The 19,514-nt window shown below is 33.2% G+C and overlaps 1 protein-coding gene across 1 annotated transcript in view; it reads left to right on the top strand.

Moving 5' to 3' along the window:
* Positions 1 to 19,514, top strand: part of FBXL5 (F-box and leucine rich repeat protein 5) — a 38,589-nt gene that overhangs the window by 11,744 nt on the left and 7,331 nt on the right. Inside the window, exons 4-9 of the mRNA XM_019740856.3 lie at positions 1,273 to 1,459; positions 3,239 to 3,421; positions 5,452 to 5,577; positions 8,266 to 8,414; positions 9,034 to 9,116; positions 9,960 to 10,688. Of these exons, the coding sequence (XP_019596415.1) occupies positions 1,273 to 1,459; positions 3,239 to 3,421; positions 5,452 to 5,577; positions 8,266 to 8,414; positions 9,034 to 9,116; positions 9,960 to 10,688 (1,457 nt within the window). The remainder of the gene's footprint in view (positions 1 to 1,272; positions 1,460 to 3,238; positions 3,422 to 5,451; positions 5,578 to 8,265; positions 8,415 to 9,033; positions 9,117 to 9,959; positions 10,689 to 19,514) is intronic.

The following is a 19,514-nucleotide window of genomic DNA, read 5'->3' on the forward strand; positions in this document are numbered from 1 at the left end:
ATAAAATTTTAAAAATGTTATTTTGCTTTTAATTCTTCAAAGTAATGCATAGGAAGACAAGCCTTCAGTTCATTTAGGAAATGAGGAAAAAGCAAAGGAAAAAAACAATAATTTTGTTCCCTCAGGTGGTTGTTTTCCATTGAATGAATAATTTAATGCATTTATTCAATAAATATTTTCTTATTATGCAGATGGGATTGTATTGAATGTTAAAAACTTTTTATGCCACCCTAATGCATTTTGAGATCTTTAGAGGATTTTTTAAACTTTTTCTGTATTTTTATGCTAAGTTTAAATTTTTAGTGTTCTTTTTTTTTAGGATTTTAGTAATTAAATGGTGGTGTTAAACTTACCAGTTTTATGCCTAATACACATAATATTGTATATTATGATAATCACTGAATGAATGAGCAAAATATTTTCCCATTCACTTCTCTCTCTAAAGTGGAATGAAATAATGGCAAGAAATAGAGAAACTATTTTAGGAGGAACTAGATTCTTGTTCAGCTGTAAACCAGTTATAGTGATTCTCAACAGTAGTTTCACCTTATAATCAGATTGGTACTTAAAAAACAACAAAAAAACCCACTTTTAAGTGTTTTCCAGACCATTTAAATCAGGTGGGAGATATTAATATGGGTATATTTGAAAGGCTCCCTAAGTTATTGTGATAAGCAACCAACATTGAAACCAGTGAGTTAGTAGAGCAGTGTTTCTTAACCTGTGGAACCATGAAATAAGAAGGCTCCACCTTTAAAGGTTCTAATTCTATAAATTGGAAGTTTGGACTGAGCATCTATTTTGAAGAAGAAATCTCCTAGGAAAGATTGAATAGTTGGCGATCTCAGTAGAGCTCTGACTTTCATGGTTCCATTACACTGGGTACCATCTTAGAGGAGTTAGAGGCCCTGTTTGGGTAGAGATCAGTTACTGTCGTGGTAAAAGGCAGTTAACTGACCTAACTGTCTAACCAGAAGAAAATGATTAAGAGTGTTTGACAAGCTCTGTACAGGAAGACCTTCTCGTTCCAATGCTTTGAAATTGTTTAGGGATTGCCATTAGCCGGAGAAGTCATAGAGAGAAGGATCTTTTTGGTGATACTCTTTTCTCTAATTTTTGGATAAACCAACTCGGTGGTAACAACTGAAATTTTTATCTCTTTGAAATAGATGGTCATGATACTATGCTTTAGCCATTAATAATTTAAGAGGTATAGAGTAAAACAAAACTAACTAACTAATAAGCATCTTTCCTTATGACTGTTTTGTTTAGGTTTTTCAGCCCATGTTAATGGAATATTTTACCTATGAAGAGCTAAAGGATATTAAAAAGAAAGTGATTGCACAACATTGCTCTCAGAAGGATGCCGCTGAACTCCTTCGGGGTCTTAGCCTCTGGAATCAAGCTGAGGAACGACAGAAGTTTTTTAAATATTCTGTGGATGAAAAGTCAGATAAAGGTGAGATTCATATGTTTAGATAGCAAATGGTTTATTAGTTCCAAGGCTATTTGTTTCTTGTTGATAGGGACTTTAGATTTTGAGAAATAATTTAAGCCATTTATTTTCAAGTATAAATTTAATTGAAGACAGTAGTTTCTATCATAGAATTTAGTGTTGTCTGATAATTTAACATCTCATATACATGGGCCACATGCAGTGCAGTGTTTCTTAAAGGAATTTATATGTAAATAATAATCGAATCAAAATTACTGAAAACTACCATATACTCGTACAGAACACTTTCATCCTTCTTAGTTTTCTTCATCAGTTTTCAAAATTAGTTATAGTTTGAACTCCACCCTTTCCCATGTGTCATTCTCTTAGCTTGTGTCCAGTAATTCACAGGGGAGAAAGTATGAAAGACATGGTTTTTCTATGTACAGTTATTTTGAAAAAACAAATGAAAAATACAAATAAAATATTCCTGCTTTTTTTCCTTAACAGACTACTTCCTCATTTTTATTCTTACATATCTCTGATAGCTTTTCCTTTTAAAACATCAGTAAAGAAAATTGGCATCCTTAGGCTATTAAAAATTCCTTTGCTTCTAGATGGGCAATTGCAATGACACATCCAATTAAAATAGCTTAAAATTCTTTGAAATCGGTTCTTTTCTCTTATACTTTTATTTAACAAAGTAGGGGAGACGCATGTTGAAACAAAAATGTTTTTGTAGGTTAAGCTATAATTAAATCCATAAAGCTTGTATGCTTCACTCTGAAATTCAACTTGTGTCTTAGACACCAAGCCAAAACCTGTTTTGTCTGGTTTAATTGTACTATAACGTGGGATTTAAAAGCATCACATTTATTACATTTAATTTTCCCACTCCTTCAAAGCAAATTATAGCTGTATTATTTTTTAAATATTTGCCATTTAAAAAGGGTTAGGTTAAGTAATTTGATCATAGCATTTCTATATTCACGTTGCTTTGTGAAGGCAAATCAGATATACAAGTCCTCAAATTCTTCTAAGTACTTTAATGACAAATCTTTTATGTTCTGTATTCTTATGGTAAATCTCATTTGCATTTTTCTTTCAGAAAATTGCTAGTTAAGTAATACATTATAGGAAATTAGACATCTAATGACTACTTTCTACAATAGTTGCTGACAAAAGATTCCCAATAAATGTATACCAGCATTAGAAATATTTACATTATATTGTTTCAGCTGGCTCATAAATAGTACATAAGCAGGTTAGGGCACCTGCAGGTTAAAGAATTCAGATTTCACAGACCTCTTATATAAAATGTGAAAATCAAAAAGGAGACATAAGGAACATACTAACAGGAGTTATAATGCATGAGTGGAAAATGTTGACATTTGTGTGTGTCATTAAAATGCCTTGGAGATCTCATAATCTGGCCAGCTCTACACTTGTTGATTTAAAGCTGTATAACCTGTTGGGTTCCTTTTTCAAACGATGCTTCTTATACTACAAAGTGAGTATTGTTTTTTTCTGTAACGCCTTTCTAAGAGGAAGTTGATTCTGTGTTCATTATTGTTGCTCCCACTGATGAAGTATGATTTGGGTTATGATAGTTTAACCCTACGAGTTCTCAACAAGTTCAACATCCTCATGTTGCCTGTAATCCATGTTTTTTCCTTTACACATCTTGCAAGCAGGAAGAAGTGGACTTTAGGTACTAGATTTTATTTCTAGAAATGTGACTGTAATTTCTTACTGCATTTCCTCTTACAAGCTTTAATATTAAAGTTTTCTTTTTTATTTCAGAAGCGGATGTGTCGGAACAATCCACAGGTATAACCCATCTTCCTCCTGAGGTAATGCTGTCAATATTCAGTTACCTTAATCCTCAAGAATTATGTCGATGCAGTCAAGTAAGCACTAAATGGTCTCAGCTGGCAAAGACTGGATCGCTATGGAAACATCTTTACCCTGTTCACTGGGCCAGAGGTACGTAAACGGGACTTTCAGTTTGTTTTAAAAATATTTCCATCTATTTTTTTTAGATGGGTACTCATTAATAAGCTTGGCTAGGGAGGGAAACTGAGAGGTTGACTGAAAATAGATTTCATAGAGTATATTCTTTGTATGCGTTTGTGAAAAGCTAGCAATGTTGAAGTATTCATGGGTACATTATGTGATGTGTGCAATTTCTTTTAAAATAGGAAAAATAATTGGGGACGGAATGCAAAATAGTTGGCAAAATGTTGATCATTAGTGAAGATAGGTGACTAGTACATGGGTATTCATTATACTATTTCTTTAATGCTATTTCTTCCTACTTTTGACTGTGTTTGGAATTTTCCATAAAAAGTTAAAAATAAAATTAATAAGTTATCAGAACAGCTCTAAATAATTAGATTTGAATATTTAAAAAATACAGAGTAAATTACTTATATAAAATTTAAAGATGAGGTGTCATTATGGCTCCCTTTTGATAGTGGCTCAAAACAACTGAATCTGTTTTTGTTTTTAGCGTATTTTTTTGTGATTAGTAATGCTTCATTTTATAAATCAGAATTTCATGTTAATTAATTTCATGTGGTAAGTTACTTTTATATGTAAACAATTAAAGAAAATTTTCTTTTCATGAGCATAAATGCAGTCGTGATGAATGCAGCTAATATTGCATATAGTTTTTTGTCACTGCATTAAAATAATTTTTTCTAGGTGAATATTAACCCAAAATTCATATTAAATTTTTCTTAGTTTTCTGTAATTTGTCACTTTGACATGGAAATAAATGTTTCTCACATAGTTAAATTAGGAATCTGTTTTTACAAGTTTTGTTTTTTATACATGTAGCAATTTTAAAATGAGCTGATGTTAAATATTTAATATTTTTTGAGTGTAGCTATTTGGAGTATTGGGTAGACGTTATATGATCCAAATGATTAGAATTACTATTTTTATGTGGAACAATTTTTGTCTGTTAGTTGTAGGATAATGAAATATTAAGTGAAAGTCAAACAAGGCAAATATGAATATTTCAAATACTTTTTTGTTCAGCTATATTTTTAATTATGAAGAATTAAGTATTAGGAGTTAATACATAATGTAGTACTATTTGATATAAAGATCAAATGTGCTAAGGTTGTGCTAGACTTCTGTGAAGTTAACTGTGAAGTTAATATGCCTTTTTTTCCTGTTTCAAAAAGCTTATAAAGTTCCAATGAAAACGGTTTTTATTTATTTATAGTATTTGTTTCCAGTGGTTCTCACACAGAATTGATTTTACCCCCCTCCACGGGATGCTTTGAAATGTGTGTGGAGACATTTTTTTTGTCTCTTCTGGGGGATTATGCATATTGGCATACAGTGTGTAGAGGCCTGTGTTTCTGCTAAACACCCTAAAATGCACAGGACAGCCCCGCACAACAAAGAATAATCCAGCCTTGACTATCAGTAGTATCCAGGTTCAGAAACCCTAATTTAAATGTAATGCTGGGAGTTCAGTAAATTAATTCTGCGTTCTCTCTCACTTCATATAATTTAGTTGTAGTATATTCTCCAGGGTCTTTAAATTTATGGTTGAGCTTTACCTTAATCTTTTTCTTTGACTTCTCTGTTCCCACCTACTTCTGAATTGCTGACTAATTCACTATTCAGCAGAAAGTCTTGCTTCCTTTTGTTTATTAGCTGTCATCATATTGGAGGTATTGCTGGAGCCAGTGTGAAGCCACAGTAGGGGACAAGGTTAGGTTGTTTTCAGTGATTTCTAAAATTGCATGTAAGACTATTGATGGTTATTTTTCATAGTTCTTTTTAGTGTGTCTGAAATTGAATTCTTTGCTTATGTAAGTGTAATTTTTTCTTTAACCACAATGGAATTTTTAACAATAGCTGGCCCATTATCTAGGGCTCAAATTTTTCTGTGTGCAGATATTTTTATTATAAATAGGTTTTTTGTTTGTTTGTTTGTTTTTGTAATGGTAGCCAATCTAATCTTATTTTGTTCCTCTTGTTTATTTGTTGAGTAGGTGACTGGTATAGTGGCCCTGCAACTGAACTTGATACTGAACCTGATGAGGAATGGGTGAAAAATAGAAAAGATGAAAGTCGTGCTTTTCAGGAGTGGGATGAAGATGCTGATATAGATGAATCTGGTAAGCTGTGTTTGGAATTAAAATTATTACATGGTGCTTTAGTAATGAATGTTATATTTAACATTCAAGTACTTAGATGTTAAAATTTATGTATTTTGCATTTTTGTGAAGAAACTTGTTTTTAAGCCTATTACTTTTTAAAATTTGAAAGAATAATCAGCAAATTTAAAATGTATTCTGTTTGAAGTACTTTTTAAATGTGTATAGGGTTGTTTCCCATGTTTTTATATTGAAATACTTTAAAAACTCAGAAAATGATGGCTGTTTTCCTTATTGAAATACTGTACATTATAGTACTTTGCAGTTTACAATGTTTTTTTTAGGACCACTTCATTTGATTAGTTCAATAGTGTTTACTAAATCATCTGTGGCACAGGAAGGAGCATGAAGCTGTTGAATCTGTCCATTCATTTGTGAACAGTCGTACCACTTGCCTCATACGCTTGGTGTAGAATTGAGAAGTCATATATATGAAAATTCTTTGCAAATGGTAAAGGGTTATAAAAACTAGTGGAGCCATTCGTTAAGCACTGTGGGAGAATTCAAGGGTAAATCAGACTTTTTTTCTACCCTTAAAGAATTCATAGGTGAGAGGTTAGAATACATGATTTTTAATTCAAAGTATATAATGAAAAATGCATTTTAATGGAGGGATAGAAAAATACTATTTGGGACTATGGAGGAAGAAGACAAAGTTTGTGTTTGATATTATTGAGATAATTTACTAAAAGATAATAGATAATGAAATTGTAAAAATAAAAATTAATGGATAAGATATTCTTCTACTTGGTAAAACTGAACCTGTAGGAAATTTTTATTTACATAAGTTGCCCACTTGAAAAATAGTAAGCTGGTCTGGCAAAAGAACTAAACATATGGGAAGTAAAGACTATAAAGATTATTCTTTTAGCAGCAAGCTTATTTTTGTGAAATGAAGGTGCCACATTTTGGTATAGTTTTGAATGTTTGGAAGGTGATACATACAAGGAAGAAAGAGGTCTATTCCTGTTAGATTTGGTGGTAAGTTTACCTTGTGACAGGCACTTTCTGGGCATGAGGGTAATAGTGAACAAAATGGGGGGGGGGGAATCTCTGCCCTTGTTTAGCTTAAAATGTGGAGAAGGTAGGCAGACAATAAACACAGGCAAAATATGTATATATTAGGTAGTAGTGTCAAATGCTATGGAGAAAAATAAAGAAGGGATAGAGTGCCAGAAAGAGAGAAAAGAAGTTACGATTTTAAATAGAGTAATTAGTTAAGGTCCCCTGAGAAATTTGAGCAAAGACCTCAAGGAGGTAAGGTCTTTTTACTCAGATGTCACTTTAGGGAAGACTTAATTATCCATTCTACAAAATTAGTTCATAATACCCATGTTGAGTTTTAAACTTAGAGTGTCTCAACGCTTGAAGATAGCCAGAGAAGGCTGTTGTTTTCGTTTGTATTGAAAGGGAAAGGTTAAAGCTATAATGATCAAGCCTTTCTAAGGTAAGGAATATGTTTAGTTGTTTAGTGCATCGAAGACTAAATTTTGGATCTACCGTCTGTGTTTGCCTTTTCAGCTTAGCTGTCTTTGCTAGTCTTGCAGAGAAGTTATTGTTCTTCATAGGATGTTTAAAAATTTTTTAAGATTTCACAGTGAACCCTCCATATTTAGATATGGGGGGCCACAGAAACAAGAATCATTTGGGGATAAAATTAGAATAAATAGTGTTAACTGGAAGTTATTTTTATCCCTATATTTTATGTATGTTTGGCTAAAGGAGGAATTTAAGATAATATTTGTAAACATGGAATCATTAGTTACAAATTCAGAATTATTCTTCCTACTTATATTCCTCTTGCTAGCTACTTTTTTTTTTTTTTAAACGAAACTTCCTTAACTTACTCTGTTAAACTTTTATATTTAGAGACATTCAGGTTACATCTTCAAGTAAGCATAACAATAGGACCCTGAGAAAGGTGATCAAATTACTAGTTCATTCTTTTTAGTATAGTTACTGTGTTTTTTTCCTTATATCAAATTGGAGTTTGTAGTTTTTTTGTTGTTGTCTTTGTTGTTACAGTAATGCATCCTGTTGTAAACATCCAAGTTCTACAGAAGTGATTAAGGGAAAAGCAAAAGCCATGCTCATTTTTAACTTCTTAAAAATTCTAACGTACTCTCCTTTGCTTGATTCATAATGACCAAGCTAATTTGTTTCAAATTTCTTCTGGCTTTGCGTCCCTTTTATTCAGGTAAAATAATGAATGATACTTTTATTGTGGCTTATTTTTCTTTTGATATCCTATATTCTCTTGAAGAACTCCTACTATTTTTCAAGAATTCAGAGCTTTTTTCCCCAAAACTGTTTTCAGTGCCCGAAACTGGAGTTACTATTTCTTTTCCTCTGCTACCTACCTTGATATGAAAATCACCTTGAACCTTGAAGTACATGAAAAAAAATCTTCCTTCTCATTATAAACCCTTTTTGTCCCCCTTTTTCTTTTGCCTCTTTTTAATTGATGCCACCAGACCTGTTAAATATTGAGTCCTGGAGAGTGAGACCTTGTCCATTTAACTTGCTTTGCATACATAAGGGAGTTTAAGGATAGCAAAAAGTATTTCATATTTAATGATTTGGTGATTCCTTAGTAGTCTAATTATAATTAGTTTATCAAGTTCTTAGACTTTTGAATTCATTTTACAGAAGAGTCTGCAGAGGAATCGATTGCTATCAGCATTGCACAAATGGAAAAGCGTTTACTCCATGGCTTAATTCATAATGTTCTGCCATATGTTGGTACTTCTGTAAAAACTTTAGTATTAGCGTACAGCTCTGCAGTTTCCAGCAAAATGGTATGTATAAATTAGCACTAGTTTGGGTATTAACAAAAAGTAGCAATGATCTAAATTTGGTTTACTTATTCCTGAGTTTAATTAAGGAAAAAAGACTTTGGTACCCATGACAGTTCCTTCCCATGGGTAGACTATACACTGCTGACTTTCATATTATTTCATTTCAATTCTCACAGTAATCTTTGTATAAAGATATCATTGTCTACACATTATAAAAAAGGGTACAGACGCTAGGACAGGTTAAGCAGTTTATTCAGTTTTGCAAATGTTAAGTGATGAAGGCCAGTTTTGTGTGATTCTTTATAATATGTGAGGCATGGTAAGATGGGTAGGTGAGATTTAATCTCCGTTTTATAAAAATGTATCTTGTGACATCCTACATTAGAATCTCCTTGGGTATTCCTTAAAAAACGTAAATTTTCTGGGTCTCATCTCATAGTTACTAAAGCAGATTCTCTGGGGTTTGAGCCCAGAATATATATTGGTAATGCAGATTTGAAGTCATTTTTACATGCACAAAAGTTGGAGAACTGGTGGATTATATTATTTACTAAAAGTTATCTGTCTCTTGTCTAACTAAAAGTCTGTAGGTCTTCACAGTGACTTTTTTCTCTCTTAGGTTAGGCAGATTTTAGAGCTTTGTCCTAATCTGGAGCATCTGGATCTTACCCAAACTGACATTTCAGATTCTGCATTTGACAGGTTAGTTATTTTTGAATATTTAAGTATGACTTGTAACTATGAATCAGTAGAATTGTCCCTCATTTGCATAATCATACTACTATTTTTTACTTTCAAATCTCAGTCACTATGGCTATAACTTGATGGCATCCTCCAGTCCTTTCCTCGTGTCTGTCGGTTCCCACTGATCCAAAACTCCAGTCTGTCGTCTTTATAATCCTGTACTGTGTCTAGGCCTTTGAGCCTTGCTGGACAACCATGTAGATTGGCACTGATGTTTCTAAGAAATTTTCAGTTTCAGTTAGGTTCCAAGAACCATTTGGCAAAGCTCCCTGTTACATTCATTCTTCATATTCTGAAATTGTAACACCTTCAAGATACGCTCTTCACAGATTTTATTTCTTTGGATGCCACCAGTTTCCTTCCTAGTCTATCTCACTTTACTCTTTACCCTAGCGTTTATATTAGCACCTCTCTTCCCATTTCAGAGGGAGAGGTGTGCTCTTTGGCTGAGGCTAATGCTCCACCAATTCCTAGAGCTTGTTTCCTCTGGATCGTCCTCCATTAATCTTTCTTTCATGTGTGTACAGCCTTTGCGCTGCTGGTTACTTCACAGTAAAATAAACAAAGTCTTCTCCTTTCCTACCCTTCTGTTAGATTAGCAATACGCTTAGTTCCTAGTTACTCTTACTGTGTTTTAGATCTCTTAATATCTAAAATAGTGCCTGACAATAAATGTTCAGTAATTGATTAATCATATTAGATTTAAAATCTTTCTTTATTTTCCATCTACTTGCATGTAGTCAAATTCTTTTGAAGAATTGAACAATATCCACTAATAGTCTTGTTATCTCTTAATTATAGTTGGTCTTGGCTTGGTTGCTGCCAGAGTCTTCGGCATCTTGATCTGTCTGGATGTGAAAAAATCACAGATGTGGCTCTAGAGAAGATTTCTAGAGCTCTTGGAATTCTGACATCTCATCAGAGTGGCCTTTTGAATACTTCTACAAGCAAAATTACTTTGACTACATGGAAAAATAAAGACATTACCATGCAGTCCCCCAAGCAGTATGCTTGTTTGCATGATTTAACCAACAAGGACATTGGAGAAGAAATAGATAATGAACACCCCTGGACTACATCTGTTTCTTCTGAAAACTTCCCTTCTCCTTATGTGTGGATGTTGGATGCTGACGATCTGGCCGACATTGAAGATGCTGTAGAATGGAGACACAGAAGTGTCGAAAGTCTGTGTGTAATGGAAACAGCATCCAACTTCAGTTGTTCCTCCTCTGGTTGTTACAGTAAGGATATCATTGGACTAAGGACTAGTGTCTGTTGGCAGCAGCATTGTGCTTCTCCAGCCTTTGCATATTGCGGTCATTCATTTTGTTGTACAGGAACAGCTCTAAGAACTATGTCAGCACTCCCAGAGTCTTCTGCATTGTGTAGAAAAGCATCAAGGACTAGACTGCTTAGGGAGAAAGACTTACTCATTTACTCTGGGAGTGAAAAACCTGATCAAGAGACTGGACGTGTACTTCTGTTTCTCAGTCTGTCCGGGTGTTATCAGATCACAGACCATGGTCTCAGGTAAGTCATCAGTTGCAGACTATTAGGAAATGGACATGTCCTCATTCTTTAATAGAACATAAAAATTTGAGTCTAGGTCATGCCTTTTAGCTGACTTATTTAACAAAAGAGTTAATGAAGATCTGTTCTACTTCAAAGCATTGGGACAGTATAACTTCAGCATGAAGTCTCAGTTTAGTCAGTTCAAATCCTTTGTGATAGATGGAAGAACATAAATTTAAAAGTTTAATAAATACTTAGCAAATGCCTACAACACATTTTCTGAGGTGCTTTAGTGGATGTTAAGGTGAATAAGATTAAGAACTTTTACCCTCAAGAACTTAGAGAAGAAAATATGTATATCATATTCTATTGTTGTATATTATTTGTGTACATTCTTTAAGAGATTTGAATAAAAACTGGGGATCAAAGAAGAGAGACCTCTCTTCCAATTGCAGTAAACAATCAGAAAATGTAATGAAGAAATGGCACTGAATTTTTGAACTCTGTAGACAGACGAAGGATTTTGATAGGTGGCAGTGGGGGAAGAAACCATTCAAAGCAGTGGGGATCACTTGAGCACACAGCAGAGCACTGTTGTACCTGCTCTTGGGTTATTTGTTATGGTTGTTCTCAGCATTAGCAACGTATAATAATTATCTGATTATCTTTGATATGAGCCTTTGGAAATTGATTGTATGTTTTTTGTTTTACCTTGTAGTGGATTTGAATTTTACTGGGGCTCTTTAACAATGAGGTTAAATAGTGAAAATTCATCTTGCTAAAGCCTCATATTCCCTCTTTTATGTATGATCTTTAACAGATTAAATTGAACTCAGTGGGGAATGTTCAAAGGAGAATTGGTATTCCAGTTGGTTGTAGTGAAGGATATGTATGGGGAAATGTGGGAGATTATGACAAGAGTTTGAATTCAGGGCAGAATTCCTTTAGAAGATGGGGGAACACACAGGAACTATCTTATCTGATATTATTTGGACTGGTAGATAATAAAAAAAGTCTGCAATCTGAGTGCAAATGGTCTCTTTTTAATTAGCTTATCTTGAAGGCATCTTTCTAAATCATTTAGATATTCATTGAGCACCCACTATATGACTTGCCCTGTTCTAATTATCAGGGAGCCAGAGTATAAGAGATTTTCTGCTTTCACAGAGTTTATAATCTAATAGTAGAAATAGACAATAAACATACAATATCAAACTGCATGTTCTGAGGAAAAGTATGGTAGGATTACAAGATAGAGAATACTGAGAATGCTTCTTCATATTTGATGGACAGGAAAGGCCTTGAAAGAAAGCATTTTTTGAGTAGTGATTGGAATGAAGTTAGAGAGTAAATTTTGTGTGCATTTCCTTGGAAAGAAACTAAGGAAACAGAAAATACAAATTTAATATTTAGAAACAACTTTTTTGCATTCATTATGTTGGTTTTAAAAGTATTTCAATTAACCAGTTACAACACTGAGAACAATTGGTGTCAGTAAGTTAGAGAACAAATACAGTTCATGCAAGTATTCAACTCAACTTGCAGAAACAGAAAAGTTTAACTTAAGGGAACAGACGTGGTAGTGGGAACATTCAGTGTATCCTTTTGTATTAGTCATGTTTTATTCAGGGATAAATAGCACCAGTTTGGCAAGTTGGTTGTATGGGGCTTGTTAAAAACATTAACTTACAAATGTAGGTTGAAAATCAAAGTTTCCAACTAAATCAAAGCCATAAGGAATAGATAGTGTTGTGTGCAGTCTTAATGTAACATTTTAAGGTTTTCATAGGAATGAAATAAATAAATCTTGGCTGTCATTGAATAAAGATAGCCTCTTAGTGTAAATTCTCAACCTTCTTTGGCCCCCTCACAATGCCATTATTGTTTTGGTACAAACTATTCTTTCTCTCCTTGAATCCAAGTCAACTGCTCTTTAATTTTTTTGCAGACAGCATACATACCGTATTTCCCCCAAAATAAGACTGGGTCTTATGTTAATTTTTGCTCCAAAAGACGCATTGGGCTTATTTTATATTACATGCATCCTGAAAAATCATGCTAGGGCTTATTTTCTGGTTAGGTATTATTTTTGGGGAAACATGGTAGTTAGGTCTTACTTTTTTTATCCAGTCGAACATTGTTATTTAATTGATCTGTTTAGACCATTTGCATTTAATGTAATTATTGATATGGTTAGATTTATGCTTACCATCTTGCTGTCTGCTTTCCCCTTGTTTCATCTTTTCTTTATTCTTGTTTTGTCTCTTTCTGACTTCTTTTGGATTTATCAGTTACTTTTTAGTATCTGTTTTTATGCACTATTTACTAGTACTCATTTATATAGTGTTTGCCTCAGGATTTGAATACATCTTTTAAAAATGGTGGTAAAATATTCATATCATAAAGGTTACTATTTTAACCATTTTTAAGTATACAACTCTGGCTTTAAGTATATTCACAATGTTGTGTAACCTTCATCACTATTTACAAAACTTTTTTATCACTTGAAACAGAAACTCTGTTACTATCAAGCAATAATTCCTTATTCTCCCATCTCTCCCAGAGTCTGGTAACTTCTGTTTTACTTTCTGTCTCTATGTATTTGCATTGTACGTGATAGATAACATCCTATAAGTGGAGACCTGTAATACTTGTCCTTGTCTGGCTTACTTCATTTCACTTAACATAATGTATTCAAGGTTCATCCATGTTGTAGTATGTATCAGAATTTCATTTCTTTTTATAGCTGAATATTCTACTGTACTTATATACCACATTTTGTTTATCCATTCATCATTGATACCATCGTTGATGGACACTTGGTTTGTTTCTACCTTTTATCTGTTTTGAATAATGCTACTATGAATTGGCATGCACGTATTTGAGCCCTTGTTTTCATTTCTTCTTTAATTTCTTTAGCAATGTTTTGTAGTTTTCAGTGTATAAGTCTTTTGCCTTGGTTAAATTAATTCTTAAGTGTTTTAAACTTTTTGATGCTATTTAAGTAGAATTGTTTTCTAAACTTTCTTTCAGATTGTTCATTGCTAGTGTATAGAAATAGAACTGATTTTTGCATGTTGATTTTGTATCCTGCTGCTTCATAGAATTTGTTTATGAACAAATGTTTTTGTGAATTCTTTATAGAGTTTTCTACATACAAGATCATGTCATACACACAGATAATTTTACTTTTGCCTTTTCAATCTGGATGTTATTTGTTTGTTTTCCTAGTTCAATTGCTCCAGCTCGAACATCCCAGTGCTATGTTAAATGGAACATTCTTAGTGAGCATCTTTATCTTGTTATTCCTCATCTCAGGGGAGAAGCTTTCAGTCTTTGACCACTGAGTATGTTAACTGTGGGTTTTCCATACATGGCCTCGGTGATGTTGAGGAAGTTCTCTTCTAGTTTGCTGAGTGTTTTTATCATGAAAGGGTGTTTGATTTTGCCAAATGCTTTTTCTGCATCAATTGAGATGATTGTGTGTTTTTTTTCCCCCTTCATTCTATTAACATGGTGTATTATGGTGCGTTATGTTGATTGATCTTCATATGTTGAACCACCCTTGCATTCCTGGGATAAAACCCACTTGGTCATGGTGTATAATCCTTTTAATATGCTCCTAGATTCAGTTTGCTAGCATTTGTTGAGGATTTTTGCGTCTATATTTACAAGGGATATTTGGCCTGTAGTTTCTTTTTCTTGTGGCTTTAGTATCAGGGTAATACTGGCCTCATAGAATGAGTAGGAAGTCTTCTACCTCTTTAGTGTTTGGGAAGAATTTGAGAATTACTGTCAATTCTCCTTTAAATGTTTAGTAGAATTCACCAGTGAAGCCATCTGATTTAGGCTTCTTAGTTGGAAGGTTTTTGATTACTAATTCAGTCTCCTTACTTGTTACAGGTTTATTCTGATTTTCTGTTTTTTCCTTGAGTCAGTTTTGATACTTGTATCTCTAGGGAATTTGTCCATTTCATCCAGGTTATACAATTTGTTGGCATACAAGTGTCCACGGAGCTATTTTATAATCCTTTATGTTTCTTTAAAATTGGTAGTAATGTCCCAACTTCTGTTTCTGACTTTGGTAACTTGAGTCCTCTTTCTTTTTTTCTTAGTCTAGCTAAATGCTTATCAATATTGTTGACCTTTTCAAAGAACTAACTTTTGATCTCATTGATATTTCTCTATTATTTTTGTATTCTCTATTTAAAAATCTCTGCTCTAGTTATTATTTTTTCTTTCCTTCTGCCAGCTTTTGGTTTAGTTTGCTCTTTTTCTAACTTGTTAAGGTGTTCAGTTAGGTTATTGATTTAAGATCTTTTTTGATGTTCGTTTTTACAACAGTAAATTTTGCTCTAGGCCTTACTTTTGTTGCATCCCAGCAGCTTTTGCATGTTGCGTTTTTGTTTTTATTTTCTGTGTGTGTTTTTGGCCCATTGATTGTTTTATAGTATACTGTTTAACTTACACATATTAGCAAGTTTCCAGTTTTCTTTCTGTTACTGATTTGTATTTTGATCCCATTGTGAACATAAAATAGACTTTTACGAGTTCAACCTTTTTAATTTATTAAAGATTGTTTTGTGGCTTAACATGTTCCTAGAGAGATAGAATGTGCTTTCTGCTGTTCTTGGGTGAAGTGTTCTATGTATGTATGTATGTTAGGTCTAATTTGTTTATAGTGTTCAAGCTCTATAGTTCCCTACTGATCTTCCATCGAGTTATTCTATCCATTATTAAAAGTGGGGTATTGAAATTTCCAATTATTTTTGTGTAACTTTCTATTTTTCCCTTCGGTTCTCTCAATTTCTGCTTCATGTATTTTGGGGCTCTGTTGTTAGGTGTGTATATGTTTACAATTGTTTTATCTTCTGCATGTAGTGAAACTTTTATCAATATATAATATCCTTCTTTGTCTCTTGTAACCTTTTTTAAAGTCTTGTTTGACAATAGTATAGCTACTCTGACTCTCTCTTGCTTACTTTTTGTATGGACTATGTTTTTTTATGCTTTTGCATTTAGCCTCTTTGTGTCTTTGCATCTAAAGGGAGGTCTCTTATACACAGTACATATAATAGATGGATCATGCTTTTTAAATCAAGTCTGCTAATCTCTGCCTTTTAATAGGAGTGTATGATCGATTTACATTTAAAGCAATTATTGATAAGGATTTACTTATGCCACTGTAGTGTACAGTGGTATCTCGGTTTTCAAACGTCTCTGTTTACGAACATTTCGGTTTACGAACGCCATAAATATAATGGATCTATGGTATCATTAGATAGTAAAACTCATGCCAAATTTGCCGTTTTAAGGGTTGATTTTAAAGATCTGGAATGGATTAATCCATTTTGCATTATTTTCTGTGGGGAAACCATGCCTCGGTTTTCAAACGTTTCAGAACTTGAACGGTCTTCTAGAACGGATTATGTTCGAAAACCGAGGTACCACTGTATTGGTTTCTTGGACTGTCATAACAGAGTACCACAAATTGGGTGGTTAAAATGATAGAAATTTATTCTCTCACAGTTCTGGAGTTCCAAAATCAAGGTGTTGGTCAAACTATGGTCCATCTAAAACCTCTAAGGGAGGATTCTTCCTCAATTCTTTCAACTTGTGGTAGACTCAAGTGTTTCTTGGCTTGTGGCAGCATAATTCTAGTCTCTGCCTCCATCTTCACATGGCCATCTTCCTCCTGTGTCTGTACCTCTTCACTTGGCATGCTCCGTGTGTGTGTGTGTGTGTGTGTGTGTGTGTGTGTGTGAGAGAGAGAGAGAGAGAGAGAAATTTCCCTCTTATAAGGACACCAGTCATATTGAATTAAGGACCACCCTAATGACCTGATCTTAACCTGATTAAATGTACAGAACACTATTTCCAACCAAAGTCACATGTATAGATACTGAGGGTTAGGCTTCAACATATCTTTTGGGTGGAGAGGACACAATTCAGTATATCACACCAGTGTTTTTTTTCTTATTGTTTTTGTTATTTTTCCTTTTGGTGCTTTATTTTGGCTATGCTGGTTGTGCCTTCAAGTCCACTTACCAGTTTTACAATGTCTAATCACTGCTAATCTCATTTCAATGTACTTTTTATTTCAGATATTGTGTTTTTTATTTCTAGAAGTTCCATTTGGTACAGTTATGCTCACTGCCCCTGTGTATACACATAGACACATATAAATATATAAAATATAGCATAATACATATATATATAAAAACATACAGAAAATATATAAACACATTTTTCAGTTTCTCATTATGTTTAGATATATATTTAATTCCTTCAGCATATTTAAAATATAAAAGCTGTTTTAAAAGTCTTTGTCTGATTCCATCATCTTTATTATTTATTGGTCTGTTCCTATTGATTGATTTTTTTTCCTGATTGTTAGAATGTCTAGTAGTTTTTTATTTGATGCCAGATAATGTGAATTATACACTCTTGAATTCTGGATTTTGGTCTGTTCTTCTTAAGATTATTACTTTTGAGTCACTTCCTGGTCTACACTATTTCTATAACATATACATTTCTATAACATTTTTTTTCCTTTAACATGAATTGTTAATGCTTTGTTTAAATGTTTCTTTCCGTTGTTGAGGGCAGAACCTGTATTTTATCAATCTCGCATTTTATTGTTTAGGCCAATGCCTGACATACTCGGGCATTGGTGATAACCTGTTAATGAGTCCTACTGCCCTTGGGTCTAAATTCTTGACCCTCTGTAGTTTGTCTCTTGTACTTTCCTTAAATCTCTTTATTTTTTACTTCCTTACATCCTCACCTCTGCCAAAAAAAGACACCAGGAAACAACACACACACACACACCCACACACACACCCTCCCCCCCCTTCAGTAGCCATACTCAGCTATTTTCTCCAAGGTACCATTTTTCCTCTTCAGACACTTGCATTTGCTCTCTGTCTGTAACATACCTACATTTAATGGCTAACTTCTGTTTGTTTCTCTCTCTCAGTTTAATTGTCACTTCTTATGGCAAACCTTTTTTGACCCCCTGCCTCTTCTGTATGTACCGAGAAGAGCACTGTATGGTATTATAATTGCTTATTTAGTTTGATTTCCCACTCAGTTCAGTGAGACCAGTGAGTGCACAAATGGTTTACTCAAGTATATTTGTGATATGAAATTTTATATGCCATGTAGTCTGTCCTTGGTATGCTGAAAAATTAAATTTTATAACATGAAAGCAGTCTCTGTGTTGAGATACCTTCTGAGAACTTTTAGATGACTTTTTAAAAGCTTTTTTATTTTTTTATTATGAGCTATTCAACTTTTTAGGAAAAATAGAATTAGTAATCTTTAAATCCTGTATTGTCTTCCTTTGAAGTCCGCTGTCTCTTAACTGCTGTGGCCCAGTCAAGCCACTGAGGTTCTGAATTGTCACTGTTGTTAATTTAAACTGTAGGGATGGATTGGGGAAATCTTTGACTTAAAAAAAAAAAAATCAGTTATTTTCAGTCAAAATATAAGGGGAAATGGGCATTTAAATCTCCTATGGGTATTGGGGTTTTGATAAGCTGTTTTTAATAGATCAATTTTCTCTTACACACATGCAGTTACAAAACTTTAAAACATCATCTTTACCATTCGATGTCCCTCACTGAATATATAAATATGTCTGTAACTTTTTCTAATCTCAATTAATAGTTTACATACTTTTGCTTACCTCTACTTTCTAATTTCCATGTGTCTATATAACCATGTTAATGACCTTTTTACTAAATTTATTGTATTATTAGTTTCTTGACATAATCCCTTTCAAGATTGTATTGTTTCCAGTTTTCCCAATTTTTGCTGTTGTGGTACTGCTTTAAACATCATTGTACAGAAAATTGATGTTCTCAGTTTTGTTCTTGATATTTTTCAGCTCCCCCATTGTCATTTTAGCCAACTTCTCATTTTATCCTATTTATATAAATGTTTTTATTCTTCTAGCATATGCCATTAGGTTTTCATTTTTATTGAAATATAATTCACATTCCGTTTAATTCGTCTTTTTAAAGTGTACAAATCAGTGGTTTTAGGATATTTACAAGGTTGGCAACCATTACCACTGTCAGATTCAGAAACATGTTCATCATACTAAAAAGAAACCCAAGACTCATTAGCAGTCACTCTGTATTCCTCTTTGCTTCCAGCCCCGGGCAACCGCTAATCTACTTTCTGTCTCTATGCTTATTCTGTCTATTTTGGACATTTCTTATAAATGGAATGATACAGTATGTGACCTTTTGTGTCTGGCTTTTTTCAGTTAGCATGTTTTCAAGTTTCATCCATGCTGTAGCATATTTCAGTACTTTATGACTACATTACATTTCATTTTATAGATATTATATAATATTATATATGTTGTTTGTCTATTCATTAACTAATGGACATTGGGTTGTTTCCAGTTTTTTGCTATTATGAATAATGCTACTATAAACATTTGTTTGCAAGTTTTATGTAAATATGTTTTCAGTTCTCTTGGGTATATACCTAAGGGAGTAATTGTTGAGTCAAATATTAATACTAACTCTGTAACTCTTTGAGGAACTGCCAAACTGGTCAGTAATTTTCTTGGTAATTTTTACTTAGGCAGTCTGGTAGGAGAATGAAGATTACAATTCCAGGATTCAGGACTTCCTTCCTCTAAAATTGAGTTACTGTAATGTTCATCTTACAAAAAAAGTTTCATGAAATTGTTTATTGAATGTCTTGAGGAAAATGTAGAAAGTTTTCTCAGTTAAATGTATTCTTGCCTAAGATGAGGTTAGTTACCATGCTTTATAGAAATTCTTAAAATTTTCTCATTACCAAATTGAAAGGTCTATTATTAAT

This window comes from Rhinolophus sinicus, chromosome 1 (genome assembly GCF_057876585.1).
Source record: "Rhinolophus sinicus isolate RSI-liver-muscle chromosome 1, RSI-T2T, whole genome shotgun sequence".
Lineage (NCBI taxonomy): Eukaryota > Metazoa > Chordata > Mammalia > Chiroptera > Rhinolophidae > Rhinolophus > Rhinolophus sinicus.